This window comes from Penaeus monodon, chromosome 42 (assembly GCF_015228065.2).
Source record: "Penaeus monodon isolate SGIC_2016 chromosome 42, NSTDA_Pmon_1, whole genome shotgun sequence".
NCBI classification, from domain to species: Eukaryota; Metazoa; Arthropoda; class Malacostraca; order Decapoda; family Penaeidae; genus Penaeus; species Penaeus monodon.
In genome coordinates this window covers 9,733,348-9,753,347 of record NC_051427.1, presented here as the reverse complement: position 1 = coordinate 9,753,347, position 20,000 = coordinate 9,733,348, and the positions used below count along the sequence as shown (strand labels likewise).

The 20,000-nt window shown below is 39.1% G+C and overlaps 1 protein-coding gene across 1 annotated transcript in view; it reads left to right on the top strand.

Moving 5' to 3' along the window:
- The window catches only part of LOC119598916 (guanine nucleotide-binding protein G(s) subunit alpha), a gene marked incomplete in the record, with an annotated part of 56,171 nt that overhangs the window by 403 nt on the left and 35,768 nt on the right, over positions 1 to 20,000 (top strand). Inside the window, 2 exon segments of the mRNA XM_037948627.1 lie at positions 1 to 13; positions 19,399 to 19,471. The exon segment at positions 1 to 13 is cut by the window's left edge and continues 403 nt beyond it. Coding sequence (XP_037804555.1) covers positions 1 to 13; positions 19,399 to 19,471 — 86 coding nt within the window.

Sequence of the window (20,000 nt, the reverse complement as noted above, 5' to 3'; positions counted from 1 at the left end):
TTGTTACTATTAGGTAAAGACATTCGCTGTTTATCGTCTGCTTAAGCGGCCATATTGGGTCTCGCGCCCTCCTTCCTCGCGCCCTTCAGGCCTCGCTTGACCCCGGGCGCCGCCGCCCACGCCCTCGGCCGGGCCGCGGCGCCCACATTCAGGGTAGCTGGGAGGGTTTGGGCGTGAAGAGATGGGCGTGGGCGGGGGCGGGGGCCCGTGGGGGAGGCGTGAGGTGACAGATCTCGGGTCAGGAGAACCCGCGCCCACGCATGTTTGGTGCCACGGCCTGCCCTGGCACCGCCGCCCGCGCCCGCCCCGCCCACGCCGCCCGCGCCCGCCACGGCCTCCGAGGGCGCGGGGCCCCGGGGGCACGCAGGGGCGCCCCGGAGGGCTGCGAGGGCCGGGGGGCACGGAGGCAGCGCCCGGGGCAGGTGAGGGCGGGGGCGCGGGCGGGGGAGCGAGAGGAAGGATGCCATGAATGTTGTTTCGAAAATGTTGAGGAGGAAGGCCCCCTCGGGAGCCTCGGGTATGTGCTGGGAGGGGCATGTGTGGGCAGAGTTGGGTGGGGCTCTCTGAGGGAACCCAGGAGGAGGGGCAGATCGAGGGTGGGTAGGGGGAGGCTCAGGGGCCTATGTGTGGTGGACTGCTGTAGCTCGGCACAATTTGGGGGGTTTGTGGTGCCGGTATTTTGTGGTTCTGAGATTTGTGGTGTCAGGAGCAGTACTAGGGTTTGGATCGGTATTGCTCTCTGCTGTTTTTTTTTTTTTTTTTTTTTGTCATTGGCTGGCCTTTTCCCTTCCCGCAGTATTGGATTTATGGATATTTAACCCTCGTAGGACATCAAAAAACCTGTCCAGAAATGTCCACAATTGTAAAACCCTTATTGTCTTATGCAGACAGTATCGCCATTTCCCAGTTAAATAAGCCTTATTTTTAGAGATGAAAATGACGTGGTTTTGATTTTGCTTTTGTATTGTTAGTCGGCTTGATTGTGATCTCTGGTGTAATGGTGGTTCTTTTTTTTTTTTTTTTTCTCTCTGATTGTGTGTGGTTATATGTGTGGATAGATGATGGCAACAGAAAGACGTATGTTTAATGGAAAACTTCTAGATGTTTCTGTATGTGAGAAAGGCTTTTTAGATACCTTGATAAGGAAAAGGTGTATTATATAGGTGTAGAAATCTTTTGAAGAGAGACCAGAGGATGTGAAGTACTTTTGACAGTCGGTATCAGTTAATATTGGGGCTTGCAAACTCCATTTATTTATTATTATTATTATTATTATTATTATTATTATTATTATTATTAGTAGTAGTAGTAGTAGTAGTAGTAGTAGTAGTAGTAGTAGTAGTAGTAGTAGTAGTAGTAGTATTTGTATTTGTATCATAATTTTTTTCAAAGATCACAGAGTTAGGATGTAGGTCATTCTTTTTTTTAGGTTTTGCATAATAATTTGGCAAAGATTGCTTTCAAAATTAGGATTTGTTTATACCTAGTAATATGTATAAAGGAATGAGGTGTTGCATGAGGAAACGTACCTTTCTAGATTTTCTGAACGGGTAATTTTGGCTGTTATACTATATTGAATGAATGAATTCCGGTGCTGTTTAGAACATTTGCCCATATTATGAAATGTCTAATTACAAAACCAATCAATTACATTTTTGTGTATGGCTTTGCCATGTTTCAGTGGAATCACATTGCCATTAGAGACTGTATATAGGTAGTCATGTGATGAAATACAGTGTCATCCCTCTCATTAATGTCATACCATGTAGATCAATTTGTAATGTGTGCTCATTTTTATGTGAATCCCTGGGTGTATATGATACTGTGTGCATGTATCTTCACACCTTGCTTTCTGGTGTTCAAAATTTAGAAACCCCAGGACTTCAATGTGGGTTCACCTGATGACACCACCTTAAAAGTGGCTGATGCTTTTTACGTTCTTTTGGCTTTGAATTTAGCATATAGAAGAAATCTATGTTCACACCTTGCTTGTGAGGTGAGGTGAGTAGATGCCTAATTGCAGTATCAAATCGAACTGGATTATTGAACAGTATGTCATGGGTGTCTTTCTTGCTTGCATGTCTAATGTATAGGAAGAGGAAGTTTTTTTACTTTTTTAATGTTATTTTAGGGTTGCATTTACCTTTACCTGTCAGTTAGTGTATTAATCAAAGGCCTAACCTAATCATTGTTCTTGACTCATTTAATGCACTTGGCAGTTCTGGAGATATGCAGTGAAAATCTGACCAACATTTTGTGAAACAACCAGCCATTTATGTGCTGCCAAAAAGGAAGTAAAATGTGTAAAAGAATGGAATGTGTACAGGCAGAAATTCATTTGGTATTATTGACAAACCTTGCCATTTCTAGCTTCATGAGATGACTGTGACAGGGTGAACATTAATGTGATTGTAGTTCTCTCTTTAAGGATAGGTTAAGACCTTTGGAAAGATAATGGCCTAAGGTACAATAAAGTCAAGTATATTGTCTTTGCAATCAGACCAGTACCCAGCATTCTACATTGGAAACAAGACATAACTTTATTGATTATGAGCACCAAGAAAAGTTTGTAGGAAAACAAGTATAGGGGATCATGAAATAGTATGCTAGGGAAGTACAGAAGGAATACAGAGGAACACACTCAGCTTTTTAATTAATTTACGGTTCATCCTCAACAGTTTAAGAACAAAATGGGAATAGCAACTTTTGATATTTCATGTTGATAGTTGTTGACACAGATTATGCGGTGTCTGAGGAGATTATTGACAAAATGTTCCATAAAGGACATATACAAAGATTATGATTTTTTGCTTTTATTGGTTTTACAGTCATGCTTGTCTAGCTGTCCATAGACGTCTTGGCAAAAGTCCACAGAGTATGATAGTGAATTATCTTTGTGTGTGTGTGTTTTTTGTGGTTGTTCACATGCCTATGCTGTATGTTATTCTTTTTTCCACTCTACATTTAACAGCTGACTTTCCTTGTCTTTAATGATAATATTACAATTTACAATCCCAACTGTGTGATTTAAATATGTTATTATCGTATTAACTGGGAAATGCTTAAAAAGGATGACAATAGTATACAGCTGAATAGAGGCAGTTATTTGTGAGATAACAGCATTATGGCACAAGTAATTTAACTGTTTCACTGTGTGATGGGTGCACAGACAAGAAGGAAACATGAAATATATTTAGTCTATCAGTAGAAAGGAAGAAGTCAAAGCATCATTTTATTTTTTGCAAATAATGTTGGTCAGAGATTCTGAAGCTGGAGCTAATGAGGTTTATATATGTCAGATGTCTTAGGTTTAGAATTTTGTGGTTAGTCTGTGGTCTGTAAGGGTCTGGATTGTATTGAAAATATATCGCCTGGTTGTAATATACACTGAATGTAGACACAGTAGCTTTATTGCTTGCATTTCATAAATATCTTGGTTATGATATCTGCATAGGTTAATATTAACAGTCTTTTGTTGCAATGGCAAACCTGTTTATCCATCATAAATTTTATGTATGGCTTAGGTTGGTTAGGAGGATCAGAAAATTATGTGCAGTATTATAAATTGCATGCAATGAATTAAGTGTTGTACTTGGTTGCAAAGGGCAAAGCTCATGGTTTACGGGTTAGTATTTATTGCAATGACTAACAATTTCTTGAGTGTTTCATTGCTGGATCTTTTACCAGGTGTTTCCATCATTGGGGTTGAAGTTCAGTAGCACTTTTTTTTTTGTACCCCCTTCCTTATCCCACAGATATAAAAAGAAAATGCACTTGATCAATTATGGGCCAGAATTTGCACAGCTGGTATGGCTCAGTTGTGATGTGAAGGGGTTTGCAATGGGGGAATAATTTCATCGGTTCGCCCTCTTGTTGATAGGAGGCGCGCTTGTGTGCATGTATTGTTGGCTGTGTGTTTTCAGTGTGGAGTTTTTATTGTTCAACAGAGAATGCATTCATCTGTTTTTTGTGAAAATGGGTGCTTGATTTTTTTCTTCTTCTATTTCTCTCTTCTGTTTTGTAAGTATTATCAGAGTTTGTTTCTTCTGATTGCAAGGTTTGGGTAATTATCAGTGGCAAGTAAACTGGCTTGGATAGGGACCAGTAATGGAAAAGGGGAGTTGTTTGATTTATGGGGTGTCTTTATGACTAAGTTGAAATTCAATCGTGTATCTTGTGGCTTTTTATAGAATCTGTGTACCAGGTTATTTGCCTTTGTACAGTGAGTTCTTGTTTTTCTTGTTGAGAAGTTAGTGGTATGTGTTTGTTAACTTTCAATTGTCTATGGCTTTGCAATATTTGCAAAATGAATGGGTTTGCTGATCCTTTTTGTTCATCTTATTGATTCAGAATAATCAAGTGCCCTTTTAAAAGACATCTGCTGAGTAATTCTTTTCAACTTCCTCTGATATTAAGGCCTTTGATTAGATCTGTTTTATCTTAGTTGATATGATGAGCAAGACTAAGAATGAATGTATGTCTTTGATTGTGAATGACTATATGCCTTTGATTGCAAGTGACCATTTCTTAGATTATGAATGATTGTATTCCTTTGAGTGTGTATGACTGTATGCCTTAGATCAGTGTAATTTTTTAGAATTTTCAGGTCTATGAAAAAGAATAGCCATAAAGAAGAAAGGAAAAGATCAGAAAGGTTCATTGATTGGTGGTCTGTTTGACAGTTATCCCCCTGATTTTCTTGTTGAATAGAATCCCAAAAGAAATTAGATGTTGCATTGTCATCCCTTGTTTGAAAAGCATCTTGCTCTCTCCTTGTAAGTAGCTTCAATGTGATGGCTTCAGATCATTTATGTGAATTCTTATTGTGCTACAGTATAAATAGAGGGAGTATCCTATTTTATTATGTTATTTCTGTGTATATACCTATGCAGATTTCCTTTTGAGTTGAAGGGGAAATGTACAGTATTTTTGTTATTGGTTTGGCATTGATTTTATAGTTGCTTATTGTCTACTAAATGGAATGGGTGAAAGGCTATCTTCCTTTCTCCCTCTTTTACTTTCTTGTTTTCCTTCTTCCCTCCTCTCCTTTATCCTCTGTTTTTTTGCCTTTGCCTTAGCATCTACCTTCCTCTTTTTCTCTGTTTCTGCTTTTTCTAATTTTACTTCTCTCTTTCTTGAAGCTCTCCTTTTTTCTGTTATTCCTTCTTTCTTGTGAACATTGCCTTGATCTTCAGCTTCTTTGTCTCCTCCTCCTCCTCCTCCTCCTCCTCCTCCTCCTCCTCCTCCTCCTCCTCCTCCTCCTCCTCCTCCTCCTCCTCTCCTCCTCCTCCTCCTCCTTCTCTTCATCCTCATCCTCATCCTCATCCTCATCCTCCATTAACTTTTCCTCTTTCTCTTTGTTTTCTTCACACCCATGGACACAGGTGAGCACAAAGTACACCCACACATGCACCATACTTCATGTGACAGTCACTCATTGATGCAGGGCTTGGATGCATACACACATGCACCAACACACACACACACACACATGCACCACACACACACACACACACACACACACACACACACACAAACCCACACACACACATGCACCAACACACACACACACATGCACCACACACCACACCACACACACACCACACACACACACACACATGCAACACAACACACACACAAGCACACACCACAACACACACACTCATGCACAACACTCAACACATTTGACACACATACACTCAATACACTTGACATACACATATACTCAACACTCACACGTACACACAAAACACACATGCCCAAAAACATAATATACACACTCGATTTTCATAACACCATACACCCCAGCACACATACACAAACTCCCCTGCAAATCTACACACACACTCCCCTGCACAGCATACACACACACTCCCATGCACAGCATACACACACATCCCAAAACATACCCACAACACTCCATGCACACACCAAAACACACCACTCCCTGACATCATACACACAAACACACATCCCATGCACATCATGCACACACACACACTCCCATGCACATCATACACACACACACACTCCCATGCACATCATACACACACACACACTCCCATGCACTGCAAATGCACACCAATGCACAGCACATCCAACCATCACCCACCCACCCACCCACCCACAAATGCACAGCCCAAACTCATGCACAGCACACACACACACAACACCTGGGTACATGCACACAGCACATGGTACATGTACACAGCACAAGGGTACATGTACACAGAACAAAGGTACATGCACACAGAACAAGGGTACATGCACACAGAACAAGGGTACATGCTCACAACCTGTGGGTACATGCTCACAACCTGTGGGTACATGCTCACAACCTGTGGGTACATGCTCACAACCTGTGGGTACATGCACACACCCCATGCATACATGTACATGACCCATGCATACATTCACACAGCACAGCCCATGTGTACAACATACAACCCATATGCAAACACAATCTATATATAACACAACCCATACACACCATACAAACCAGATACACAATGCAACCAAATGCACATAACACAAGCAATGCATACAGCACACAACCCAGGCACACAAGACAACTGATGCACAAAACACCTGTACACACACACACATGCACCCACACACAACATGCACCCACACATACAACATGCACCCACCACACACACACACAACACACCCCACCCCCCCACACCCCACACCACCACACACACCCACACACACCACACACACACACACACACACACACAAATGCACACACCCACACACACACACAACACACACACACAACACACACCACACACACACCAACACACACCACCACACACACACACACACACACAACATTGCACACACACACCCACACACACACACACACACACCACATGCACCCACACACACACACACACACACAAAACACACACACACACCACACACACACACACACACACACACACAAACACACATTCCATAGTCAACATACATGAAACATGCACACAACATTCACTCAAACACATACAAACAACACGTACACAAATACGCACACATGCACACCAAGCATGCACTCAAGCTTACAGCACTAGCACAACACATGCACATAAACAACTCTTGTGTACAGTACATACAACACACATGCACACAGCACATGCATACAAAAAACATGCACACAATATGTGCATATAACACACACATGACACATCCACACATGCATGCATATAAGGCAATGCATACACACAAACACATGTACACACATAAAACAATGTATACACAGACACAACACACTAGAAAACAATACACACAACGCGTATACAGTACAAGCATACATGCACACAACAAATACAAGTAGACAGCAGGCATATATGCAAACAACTCGTGCACAGATTGCATGCATGCACACATGGACATATACAGACAGCTTTCACTCAATAAACACATGCACAGAACATATTTACCAGCATAAGTAAACACATACACACAACATGCATTCAACACATAAAGATGCACCCAACACACACAAACACATGCATACATCACACAAACACCAACATACATCACACACATACACATATACATACATCACACACATACACATGAATACATCATACACAAACATGCACACAGCACACATACACATGAATACATCACACGTACACATGCATAAATTACATGTACACATGCATGCATCACATGTGCACATGCATACATCATATGTGCACATGCATACATCACATGTGCACATGCATACTTCACACACACATGCACCCAGCACACATACATGCACCCAGCACACACACATGATTGCAACACACAAGTGCATACTCAACAATATGCACATGTGTATGCAAGATAAACATATGCATACAATATACACATGTGCACAGTTTGCATACAGTATACACAATCTCAAAATACACATGTATGAGATGCATACATACTATGTATACTTGCACACAACTAGCACATGCAGACAAAATACACATGCTTATGCGAAACTCTCACGAAAAAACCTGGATGCAAACAAAACATAAATGCACACCAAATACATAAATATACACTAGATACACATATGTAAATCAAATACACACATATACATCAAATACACACATACATACAAAATGCTCACACACAAAATATACACAGTTGCACACAGTATACACAGATGCACACTATACACATGTGCACACAGTATACACAGATGCACACTATACACATGTGCACACAATATACACAGATGCACACAATATGCACCCATGCCCACAAAATATACACCCATGCAAACAAAATATACACCCATGCAAACAAAATATACACCCATGCAAACAAAATATACACCCTTGCACACAAAATATTCACACATGCACACAAAATATTCACACATGCACACAAAATACACACACATGCACACAAAATACACACATGCACACAAAATACACACACATGCACACAAAATACACACACATGCACGCAAAATACACACATACACGCAAAATACACACACGCAAAATACACACACGTGCTCAAAATACGCAAAAGCAAAAACAAGAAAACACAAGTTTGCTTTTTTTGTTTATTGTTCATGTTTTTATGTTGGTACTTTAAGGTTGTGGATAAAGGAATAAGATGAAAGAGAAGGGCATAAAGAAAGGATAAGAGCAACTGCTATATTGAAAAAGGAAAGGGATAGGAAAGATAAGATGGATGCTTCTGTGTTTACTAATTGTGTAGATAAAGGAGCAAATTTTTGTGTGCATTTGAGCTGTAACAATACCTGAGGGTTCTATTATGTGTTAAGTGGTGGCTATTAAGTTGGCTTTTAATGCCTTCTTAATGGAATTTATATTAGCTGTGTATTTCGGTGATGATGTCATTTTGTTTTTATTAGGTTTCTTTTCTTTAGAAGGTTTGAATGTTTTATTGCATAAAATTTTCCAAAGATTAATTGTTTTTTGATAGGTGTTGCATATTTATGAAGTCTTTGTTTTATGCATTGATTTAACATGATTGGGTATATAGAGAACCAGTAGGATGGCAAGTGATACCCATATTGGGAGCGAGACTAATGCCACGTTTTGCAGTCTTATAAAGGATGATTGAGTGCAGTGAGACATGTAATTTGTGTTTACACCAGGGGCCACACACGACTACGAGATGCTTGTGGTAAAAATTCCGTGGGCTAACCCCGTTAAAGTCACCCATGAAATTGATCTCCCTATTACACGAGTAAGCTTCCTATTAGTTTCCTTACTTATTTTTCCGAGCTTGTTTATCTGGTCAAGCCTTGAATGATATTGCATTTGCATAGTTTTTTTTTTTTTTTTTTCCTCCCTTACTCTTTTAACTTCTTTTATGTACTTCTACCCCCCCCCCCCCTCCTTCTCACTTTCTTTTACTTTGCATCTCTTACTCTTACTCTCTTGCTCACTTTCTCTCATTTACTCCCTTTTCTTTCCCTCCTTCCTCTATGTGCTAACTCTCCTCTATGAGTTGCTCTCTCACCTTAGCCTTTGTGATAAGGACATTTCTTTGAATTATAATACTTCAAATACATGAATAATGAACCAAATGAGATGTTTTGAAAATGGGCGTGTTGCTATGATATTTGCATTTACACTGTGTTAGCCTCTGGTTGTAATTTTTAATATAGTTGTTACATTGCTGTACTGTAGGTTCATAGTTTGGAAGTGCATTGCCAAGAGTGACTAGTGATATTTGAAACTGAACACATTTTCTTATGGGAATTGGCATGGCATATTTTCTCATGCTTGTGATAAATGGTTAAGGAAATTTGATCTGTTCAAAAATAGTCAGGGAATTTCCTGGGTAATGTTTATGTAACTTTGGTTATTGCATTGCCTCTCTGTTCTTTTGATGAATGCTTTCAATTTTCTATTCTTTGAGGATGTCCTGAATTATATGTTGGATAATTAGCCAATCCGAGCAGTATTCTGCCAGAAGATATGTGATCGATGTCTGTTGAGTCTGAGTGTGTATTTGGGTGAGAGTATGTGGGTGTGTTTCTGTCTCTGCTTCTGCTTCTGCTTCTGCATCTGTTTATGTCTGATTCTGGTTATATCTGTATCAGTGTTAGCACACACGTGTGCATGAATGCATATATACACTTGCACATTCATATATGGAGTTGGCCCTTTATATTCATGAAGGTTACTTTCCTAAAGCTCTCTCTTATCTTTACTTCCCAAGACATTTTATGAGGTTAAGTCATATAGATATTTTGTTGCAAATTACCCAAAGTATAAAATACTTCAAAATTACGTAAGAATCAATGAGAATAAGAGCAAATTCAAAATACATTACACAGATGCATGTGTTATGCATCAGTGATAGCATATCCAATCATGGCAGAGGTCATTGTATCATTTTGAAGACCACAAGCAACGACTCAGTGTCTAAATTACAAGACTTTTTTTTTTCTCTATACACAACACACAATGCATAATCAAAACCTATACACAGCACAACCCATACACACAACACAACCACGTATGTGTTTGTGCAGTTGAGTTTGTGTGTGTGATGCACACCTGCATATGCACACACTGTCTGTAATGAAGGTGGCACATTGTAGGCATCATTTTACAGTTTTAGATACAAATTTAAAGACATTACACACAAAGTGTAATGTATTATGAATAATTTGTTTTGAAAACAGTAATTCACAAAGGACTACTTATAAATTATAACAGTAAATGTGACATAAAAGGTTTTGTTACAATTTTACTTCATGGAGGAAAGCTTAAGGTCACGAGTTTAGTGGTTTTATTTACTTCTAGAATTTTTTTTTCTAGAGTTTATGTGCTTATATAATTGATATTTAGGTTGAATACTGCCATTAGGTCATTACCAATTTACTCTATATATACACATTTATATATATCTATGAATGTACTTTATCTTGAAATTATGGAATTGTGTATGTAAACACAGTATTTGGAGCAGTAGATATTTAGTGGATATTATAAAAGGCAAGACATTGGACAGATAAAAGTTGGAAATAGCATTGTGTGGAGAAGAAATTGAAGTTTGAGTCATTGCTTGATGCTGTGCTAGTCTATATGTAGTTATACACTTAAGTCTATGGTGGCTTTACTGTATGCACCACAATAAATATAGTGTTTATATTAGTGTAGAGGTAGCATGTATCATTTGCCGTAATTCACAAAGACGCTAAAGTGTTTATATTATTATTATATATTTATTTGTTTATTCATATAGGTGTATATACCTTATCATATATCATAGTTGTATAGGTATAAAGGTAGATAAACACACAGAAAAGAAGAAAGATTGTAAAATTCTTTAGATAGAAATCAGCAGGTATATACTGTAAACAGATATTAAACATTTACATATGTGTGTGTGTGTGTGTGTGTGTGTGTGTGTGTGTGTGTGTGTGTGTGTGTGTGTGTGTGTGTGTGTGTGTGTGTGTGTGTAATATATGATTATTCAATCCTATGTATATCTATATGAACATATTACATGAAAAAAAAAAAAAAAAAATATATATATATGTAATATAGCATAATATAATATAATATATATTTCTATAATATAACATGTTCATATAGGTATACATAAGGTTGAATAATCAAATATTACATATCTTTTAGATGCATCAGAGAGAGAGTTATCTGAAGAGCAGAATGCAAAAATAATAGATGATTACATTGTTTTGGGAAACTCGCACATGAATAAAAACTGTTGAATCCAAAAGCTATCGATCTTCAATTGTGAATTTATGCTAGTTGTCCCATGGACTAGCTTTGCATATGCACGCTGATGCATTTCCAAGCACAGTGCAGTCATTCAGCGCAATATGCAGTTTGCATATTTCTCGTTAGTGCATTTATCAGTAAAGCATACAGCAAGGGTAGCAAAGTGCATCTTGGTTGCGTGAAGTCAGTTGTTGCCAGACGCCAGGAGGGAATGCTAGATTGATTCTTGCTTTTATTTGCGAGTTATAGCTCTTTGGGCACTTTTTAAAGGAAAGATTATTAATCCTTGCATGTATACAGTTATTTTCTGCATTTGTTTTGATACCACCAAGCATTGATTTTGTTTAGATATAAAATGGAATTGAGTAGTAAATTTATTTACTTTTAAGGACCTGTAGAACAGGTTTAAAAGTGACAGATTGGTTGGGTTTTGCTTGTTAGCAGATTGAGTTGGTTTTTCTGTTGTGCAATTATACAAATGAAGTTCTCTTTTAATAATTTTTCAGACTGCTGATTTTTTGCATAAACATTGATTTTGATTAGGGATCCTACGGTTCCATAAATGTCATTGCCAGTTAATTGATGTATGCAGATGGTTATCATTTTTGTTGTTGTTGTTATTATTATTATTATTATTATTATTATTATTATTATTATTATTATTATTATTATTATTATTTATTATTTTTATTAATACAGTTATTATTGTTTTCTTTTGCAAAAGTCAGTGCTATAGACTCCACACTATTTTGTTGAAAGTAGGGGTTCATTAGATTTGCCTGGTGTATTGTGATGCACTGTGGGCAGAATCTTGCAAGAACTTTACAAATGATGGACCTTTAGTAGTTGATCTTTTGTTGTGCTGTGTTGTATAAAAAGGGGGGGGGTTATATTTTCATGGACTTTCTGTAGTTTGTTCAAAGGGTTTGTTTTGGCTGCGAGATTGCATTCACCTTGGAAGTTAATTTCCAAATGTTGGAACATGAACAGGATTAGATGTTTTTTGTTATTGCTACCTTTGATTATTATTATTGTTATTACTATTTCTTATCAGCAAGTTTGTGTATACATTTACATTGTGTATATATACATCTTTGAATAGTTTACTTGACACAACATTTATGAAATTGATTTGGTTTAATTAATCTAGTCTGAGGAAATGCATTTTTTCCCCATTTTATTTGATTTTTACATTATCAGTTGGAGAGAGATATTTTCTGTCAAATAGAAATTGTCTGGAGATATTAACATTGATGTTTAGGAGATTGTAGTAGTGGTGGTCCCAGTATTACTGTGTGTTTTTTCTTTGTAATGTGTAGGTAGGTTCATAGTAATTAGCAAATTTGCAATCCTTGAAACCAAAGGTGCTTTCTTTTCCTTTTTTATCATTATTATTTACTTAGCTATCTTTGTGTTTTAATTTTTTGAGTTGTGTGAGTGCAAAGATTTGGATGCAATGCCATTTTTCTGATTTTTGTAACTAAAATTTTGAAAATATCATTACTAATATCTATACCCAGGGCAAAGTAACAGGGGATGTCGATAGAGATTAAAATTACAAATGTGCAACTATTTTATCAGGTGGCACTGTGACAGATGTCTGTGATCGGTACTGCGATTGCTTTGGAAAAGTGCATGCTTTCTTGTTTTATAGGCCAGGTGTGTGGACTTTGTGCCGGCATTGCATTTGAAGATTTCTTTACGAGGGTTAGAGGAGTTGAGAGAAATGTCAAGAGGTTGGTTTAATTTTGGAGATGTTGGGGTTTTGTGTGTGTTGTTCTTGTGGTCTTGGTACGGGGAAGAGGTGTAAGGATGAAAGGAATGCCTTGAATAGAGGAAATGAGAGTGCAAGTTAGGGTGATTAGAATAAAGGAAGATCAAAGAAATTTACTTCATTTGATAGTTATTGCAAATTTTTTTTGTCAACTTCGTATTCTTGGTTCATTGAAAGGTTTAAGTGTCCTGTTGCAAGGGTCAGCTGGTTATTTTACCTCATGTGCAATTTTCCATGGGTCAAAATAATTACAGAGTTGAAATTTCACAGGTTAAATACCATGAGAGGATTGGCTCTGTCATGTGGGTGATTCTTTGGCCTAATATTTAATGACCCTATGCTGTTGTGTGGTTGTAACGTGATAGGGATCTCTTCCCGTCAAGTCCCAACATTTGCCCTAATTATGTCATGTGACAGTGAATTCATGTATACCAAATTTTGCCTGATGACACTAATTTTTGCCTTATGACACTAAATTCAGCCATATGATAAGGGTCAAATTATGTTTTATAGTGACCTCATGACCTAGGTAATTTTGACAATGACCTAGTTCAGTGACATTGACCTCATGACCCAGTTTTGCAATATGGCAGTGATCTATTTCTGCTATGTGCCTTTTAGCTCATGACTTCCATAATATGACAGTGACCTCATGACCTAATTTCACTATATGACATTGACCTAGTTCTAATGTGACAGTGACCTTGTGACCCAATTTTGCCATATGACAGTGACCTAGTTCTGCATTGTGATAGTGACCTTGTGACCTAGTTATGTAATATGACTGTATCCTAGGGTATTTCTTGTAACAAGGTGCTTCCATGACCAATTGCAATGTATTGCAATGACCCATACCCAGATTGTGAACTGTAATCCTTAACCCTTTGTCCTGGTTATAAATGCCATGATAGTGACCTTGTGACCTAGTTGTATTCCATTTAAGACCTAGTAACCTAGTCATGAGTAACCCCCATTGTAGAGTGTTCATGAGTGTATGAATTGCATGATTGTTATATTTTGAAAGTGTTATGGATACATTAACTTGCAGAACAGTTTTATTTAGTCATAAGTGATCTCATGACCTGATTTTGTGCACATGGGTGTCAACATATGACCTCACATGGCATAATTGTAATGTTTGCAAAACATCTTGCTGTTAAGCTTTGATAAGGTTGCTGTTTTGGTTTGTGGCAGTTTTATTAAAGGTCTCATTGTTGTTAATTTGGGTATTCATTTTTTTTATTGATTTTTAAATGATTTGTGTATGAGAGTACTTTGATGAATTTATAGTGAGATGGACAAATTTTTTTACCTTTCAACATTCTCATCTCCTATAAAAGCAAATTACCTTACTCTTAGTGGTATAGAGATATAGGTTTGACCCAATTTGTAAATTACCTCTGATATTGATACTGATTATTGTTACTGACCTCGTGACCTTGCTGTTCGATCTTAGCTAAAGGGGTAATAAAATTTCCGCTATTTCATACATTCAACACACCTTTTTCATCACACATTAGGAACTTTGCACTTTTTGTATTCAAGAAAAGCAAATGTGGCTGTTGATGGAGTTGTCCATTGTGCTGCCATCATAATAATTCTCACTTTAGTTAGAGAGGAAGCAAAGGAATTTTTAAAAGAGGCCATAGACCTAAAATTGTCTTGCCAGAAGAGAGCATGAATTTTCTTTCTTTAAATGGTGTACCGTTGGCATTTTGAGCAGTTTTTTGGTGACCAATAATAAGATGAATGTTAGTGCAGATGAACATCTATGTTATTTTCTTATTTTAGCACACTAGTAAGTGTGGGTAGGCTAAATGTTCACTGTTAATATACAATAATACAAGTAATGAGATAAAAGCATTTAGAAGTGTTTAAGAGATTTTTTTTTTTTTTTTTTTGCGAGACCGAGTTGCAAAAATGTGGTAACCTGCGAAATTTTAAGGTGTCGAGTAAAGAAAAGTTTTGATATTTTTCTCAAGTATTGGTAACATAATTTTACCATTTTGGATCTCTCTGTTCTTTGTTTATTGTTTACTTTATGGAGTGGGCACTTAACCAAATTTTGTGATATTTATTGATGTAATCATTTTATGAAGGGAAAGGTAATAGCTAGAGATTATATTTTGTGTGGACTGTAGACTGTGGTTAAGAGGTAGACTGTTTATATATTTTATTTTATTTTTAATATTTTTTCTCCTGATTATTCTTTGTCATTTTAGGGGATATGTTAATTGTCCACCTAATCTTTTCATTCTCTGATGTATTTACTTGTATTTATTATTACTTGTCTTTTGATGGTTTATAGAAGTAGACATTTTTTTTTCTTCTTTTTTTTTTCTTTTCGTTTCTTTTTGCTTTTTATTTATCTTGAGAAAGATGTTGCTCTCCTTGCAAGTCTCATGGTAGAATCATCTTTTTTTTTTTTTTTATAGTTTATCATGGTCTGTTTTGTATTTTAGGAGTTCACACTTGCATAATTGTATGTTTTGCACACATTTTGTTAATGTTTCAAAAGATGAACATTTCTCTCTCTCTCTCTCTCTCTCTCTCTCTCTCTCTCTCTCTCTCTCTCTCTCTCTCTCTCTCTCTCTCTCTCTCTCTCTCTCTCCTAATAAACTAGGAGTGGTCTTCTGGCTCTAAGGTATTCTACCAATGGCGGAAATAGAATGATAGCTTGAGCGCTCAAGTGAGCGCAGTAGCTCCCATTATGGGGCAGTACTTTTATTTTATGGAACAGGATTATATCAGCCCATTACAAGTCCCATTGGCCATGATAGTGTGGCCATTAGTAGTTGACCGAATGTGGATACAGTGTGTGTGTTTTGGTATGTCCAGGTGTTTTAGTTTTCTTTGTGTAGGGTATTTCTTTTGTTGTTGTTGTTGTTGTTTTGGGCTTTGTATGTTTTGAGAGGGGAATAAGTTTGGTGAGATTCGACGAATGTTGTTAATGGCAGCAGAGGAATGTTGAATGTTTGGGGAATAGTTATGTGTTTGGGAGGGGGGGGGTTGGATGGTGGGGTAAGGTGTGGGTAGGGCTGGATCATCCCCATGTGGATGTAACCTTTTTAAAGGAAGTCTTCCTCTTCTCCTCTTCCATCTGTCCATCTCCAGTCTCCAGTCTCCTCCTCCTCCCACTTCTACTTCTCTTCCTGATCCTCCTCCTCCTCCCCATCTACATTCTCCTCCTCCTCCTCTTCCTCCTCCTCCTCCTCCTCCTCCTCCTCCTCCTCCAGATCCTCCTCCTCCTCCTCCTCCTCCTCCTCCTCCTCCTCCTCCTCCTCCTCCTCCTCCTCCTCCTCCTCCTCCTCCTCCTCCTCCTCCTCCAGATCCTCCTCTTCCTCCTTCTTATTCCTTCATATTCTTCCACTCACCCATTCCCCCAAGGGAAAATGGAGGGCACAGCAAGTCATTTGCCGTTTAGCCGTGACACTTGCCCTCCCCCTCTCTTATCCTCTTTCTGCCCTCTCTTCGCTTCTCCTCCATTTCCCTTCTTTTCCTTCTCTTCCCTTCCCTTCGCTTCCCTCTTTCCCATTCTCCCCTTCCCTTCTTTTCCTCCTCCCCTTTCTCCCCTTTCTCCCACCTTTCCCCCTCCCTCCCTTCTGGGTTGCTGTTGTTGATGGAATAAATGCCTGTGACACGTTGTTCTTGATGGCGATCATATTTGCATATTTTAAGAGCCTCCCACGCTCCTGCAATGTTGCACAGAAAGTTGCATAGCCCACTGGCGTTACGAGGAAGGGCAGGCAACTCCATATGTGTACAGCGGACAATGGGGGAAATGATGGTGAAGCTTAGTGGGGATGGGAGATGGAGGTGATGCTGTAAGGCTGTTGATGTGTGGTGGGGGGGGGGGGAGAGTGTGTGTGTGTGTGTGTTATGTGTGCATTTATGTATGTACAATATGTTGGAATGTAAGTAGGTATGTATGTAAATAAATAGGTTGGTTAGTAGATTGGTAGGTAGGTAGGTAGATGTATATGTGATTAAAACGAGGAGAGGATAAAAAAAGGGAAGTGAATGAAAAAAAATAAAGATTGGGATAGGAGTTCAGAGGTTACAAGTGGTGAAAATTTGTTTTGATGGGTTTTATGAATGAAGTTACAACAAGGAAGATTTTTATTTGGCCGGGTTGTGTTGAGTAGCATTAGTGGGGATGTTACTTGCTTAGTGGGCTCTGCAGATGAAGTTATAGTGCGGACTGTCAATAATTGATTGGTTCTATGGTTTAAGTGACAATGAGTTTAAGTGACAATGAGGATAATAGTAATCATGTTTGTGAGGTTCAATTTATGAATGGCTTGTGAAGCTTGTGAATGGGAAATGAAATTCATTCTCGTTCGCAAACTGCCCGTTCTTCTATTCCCTAATCTTGGCTCTTCAGTCGCTTTGGCATAAGGGTCATTTTGCTGCGAGGAGAGTGAATCGTAGGCCCATTGATGTCATGAATTGGGCATCAGCGCTTGACTCTAGTTTATTGATGAGTCATTTGGGTGTGTTTTTATTGTTTGCCATTGTCATTGTTTTTGTTTGTTTTCTTCATTTCTCCTCTGCGGGGTCTTCCTGCTAGACCTTTTCTTCATTATCTTGGTCTGAGTCATTCTTGGCCCCCTCACTCTTTCCTCGCCATTATTGTTTTGTTATTGTATTTTTTAAAATTATTTTTATATATATTTTTTATTATTACTTTTGCTATTATTACTATTACATTTATCATTACTACTACTACTACTACTACTACTACTACTACTACTGCTGCTGCTGCTGCTGCTGCTGCTGCTGCTGCTGCTGCTGCTGCTGCTGCTACTACTACTGCTACTACTACTACTGCTATTTTTGCTACTATTTCTATTGCTATCACTGCGAATAGTACTACTGCTTGTACTACCATTATTTATACTCTTACTCTTACTCTTGTCACTACACTCTTACACCTACTCTAAATCCTCACTCCCACTCCACTCCCACTCCACTCCCACTCTTACTCTTATGCTCACTCCCACTCTTACTCTTATGCTCATTCCCCCTCTTACTCTTACTCTTCTTCTCACTCTCCCTCTTACTCTTACTCTTCTTCTCACTCTTATTCTCACTCTTACTCTTACTATTAGTAATAACCGCCACGACCACCGACCGCCTCTTACATCAATTTCATTTACGAAGAAGCCTGGCGTAACCTTGAACTTTTGTGGGCCAGGAGAATTGCAGGCCAAAGATAATATTAGTTCTACATGCTGAGCAGCTGTCTTCTGTAGTGCTCGTATGACCCCCCCCCTTCCCCCCCTCCCTCTTCCCTCTTCTCTCTTCTCTCTATCATTAATTTTCTCTCTGGTCTGTGTTTTCTTTCCTTCTCCCCATTCTTGCTTTTCCTCCTCCTCCTCCTGCTTTGCCTCCTCCTCCTGTTTTTCCTCCTCCTCCTCCTGTTTTTCCTCCTCCTCCTCCTCCTCCTCCTCCTGTTTTTCCTCCTCCTCCTCCTCCTCCTCCTCCTCCTCCTCCTGTTTTTCCTCCTCCTCCTCCTCCTCCTGTTTTTCCTCCTCCTCCTCCTCCTGTTTTTCCTCCTCCTCCTCCTCCTCCTCCTGTTTTTCCTCCTCCTCCTCCTCCTCCTTCTCGGCTCATTTTTCCCCCTCTAATTCTCCCACTCCTACTCCTCATCCTCATACTTAACCCTACCCCCTCTTTGTCCTATTTCTCTCTCTCTCTCTCTCTCTCTCTCTCTCTCTCTCTCTCTCTCTCTCTCTCTCTCTCTCTCTCTCTCTCTCTCTCTCTCTCTCTCTCTCTCAAACCACAGATGCACAGCGTTGTGAATGCTATTGTATTATTTTGTAATTTGAACTAACTGTATGCATTGTGCCTTTTACAGATTGTGATGTTGACGTTTTTTTCTCTCTCTTCCCTTTCCAGGAGCCGGCGAATCAGGGAAAAGCACAATAGTAAAGCAAATGAGAATTCTACATGTCGATGGATTCAGTGAAGAGTAAGTACAGATTGTATATTCATGTAGGGAGGGAAGGAGGGAGGGAGAGAGGGAGGGAGGGAGAGAGGGAGGGAGGGAGAGAGGGAGGGAGGAGGGAGAGAGGGAGGGAGGGAGGGAGGGAATGTGTCTGTGCACGTGGGCATGTGCACATTTGTATGTGAACGTGCGCGCATGCTTGTACGCCCACATACGTACGTGTTGGGGGAGACCGGCATTTCGAATCATTACACTTGTGGCGAAACATATTAAAAGATTAAACGTAAAGAAGGAAAGAAAGAAAGGAGAATGAAGGAAGGAAAGGACGTAGAAAGGAGGAGGAGAGAAAGGAAAAGAACGAACCAGCTGTGCACGCCGGGGGGAGGAGGAGGGGGGAGGGGGGGTGACTTCAATGAAGATTTTGCGTGCTGGCCATGAAGTGGTCGAGGTAATCAGTGATGACAGTCGAGGATTACCGGTGAAGAGGAGAGTTGTTGTTGGCACTGATTACGGCCGTTGATTGTCTCGCCGATAAAGGGTGGGGCGGGGGGGT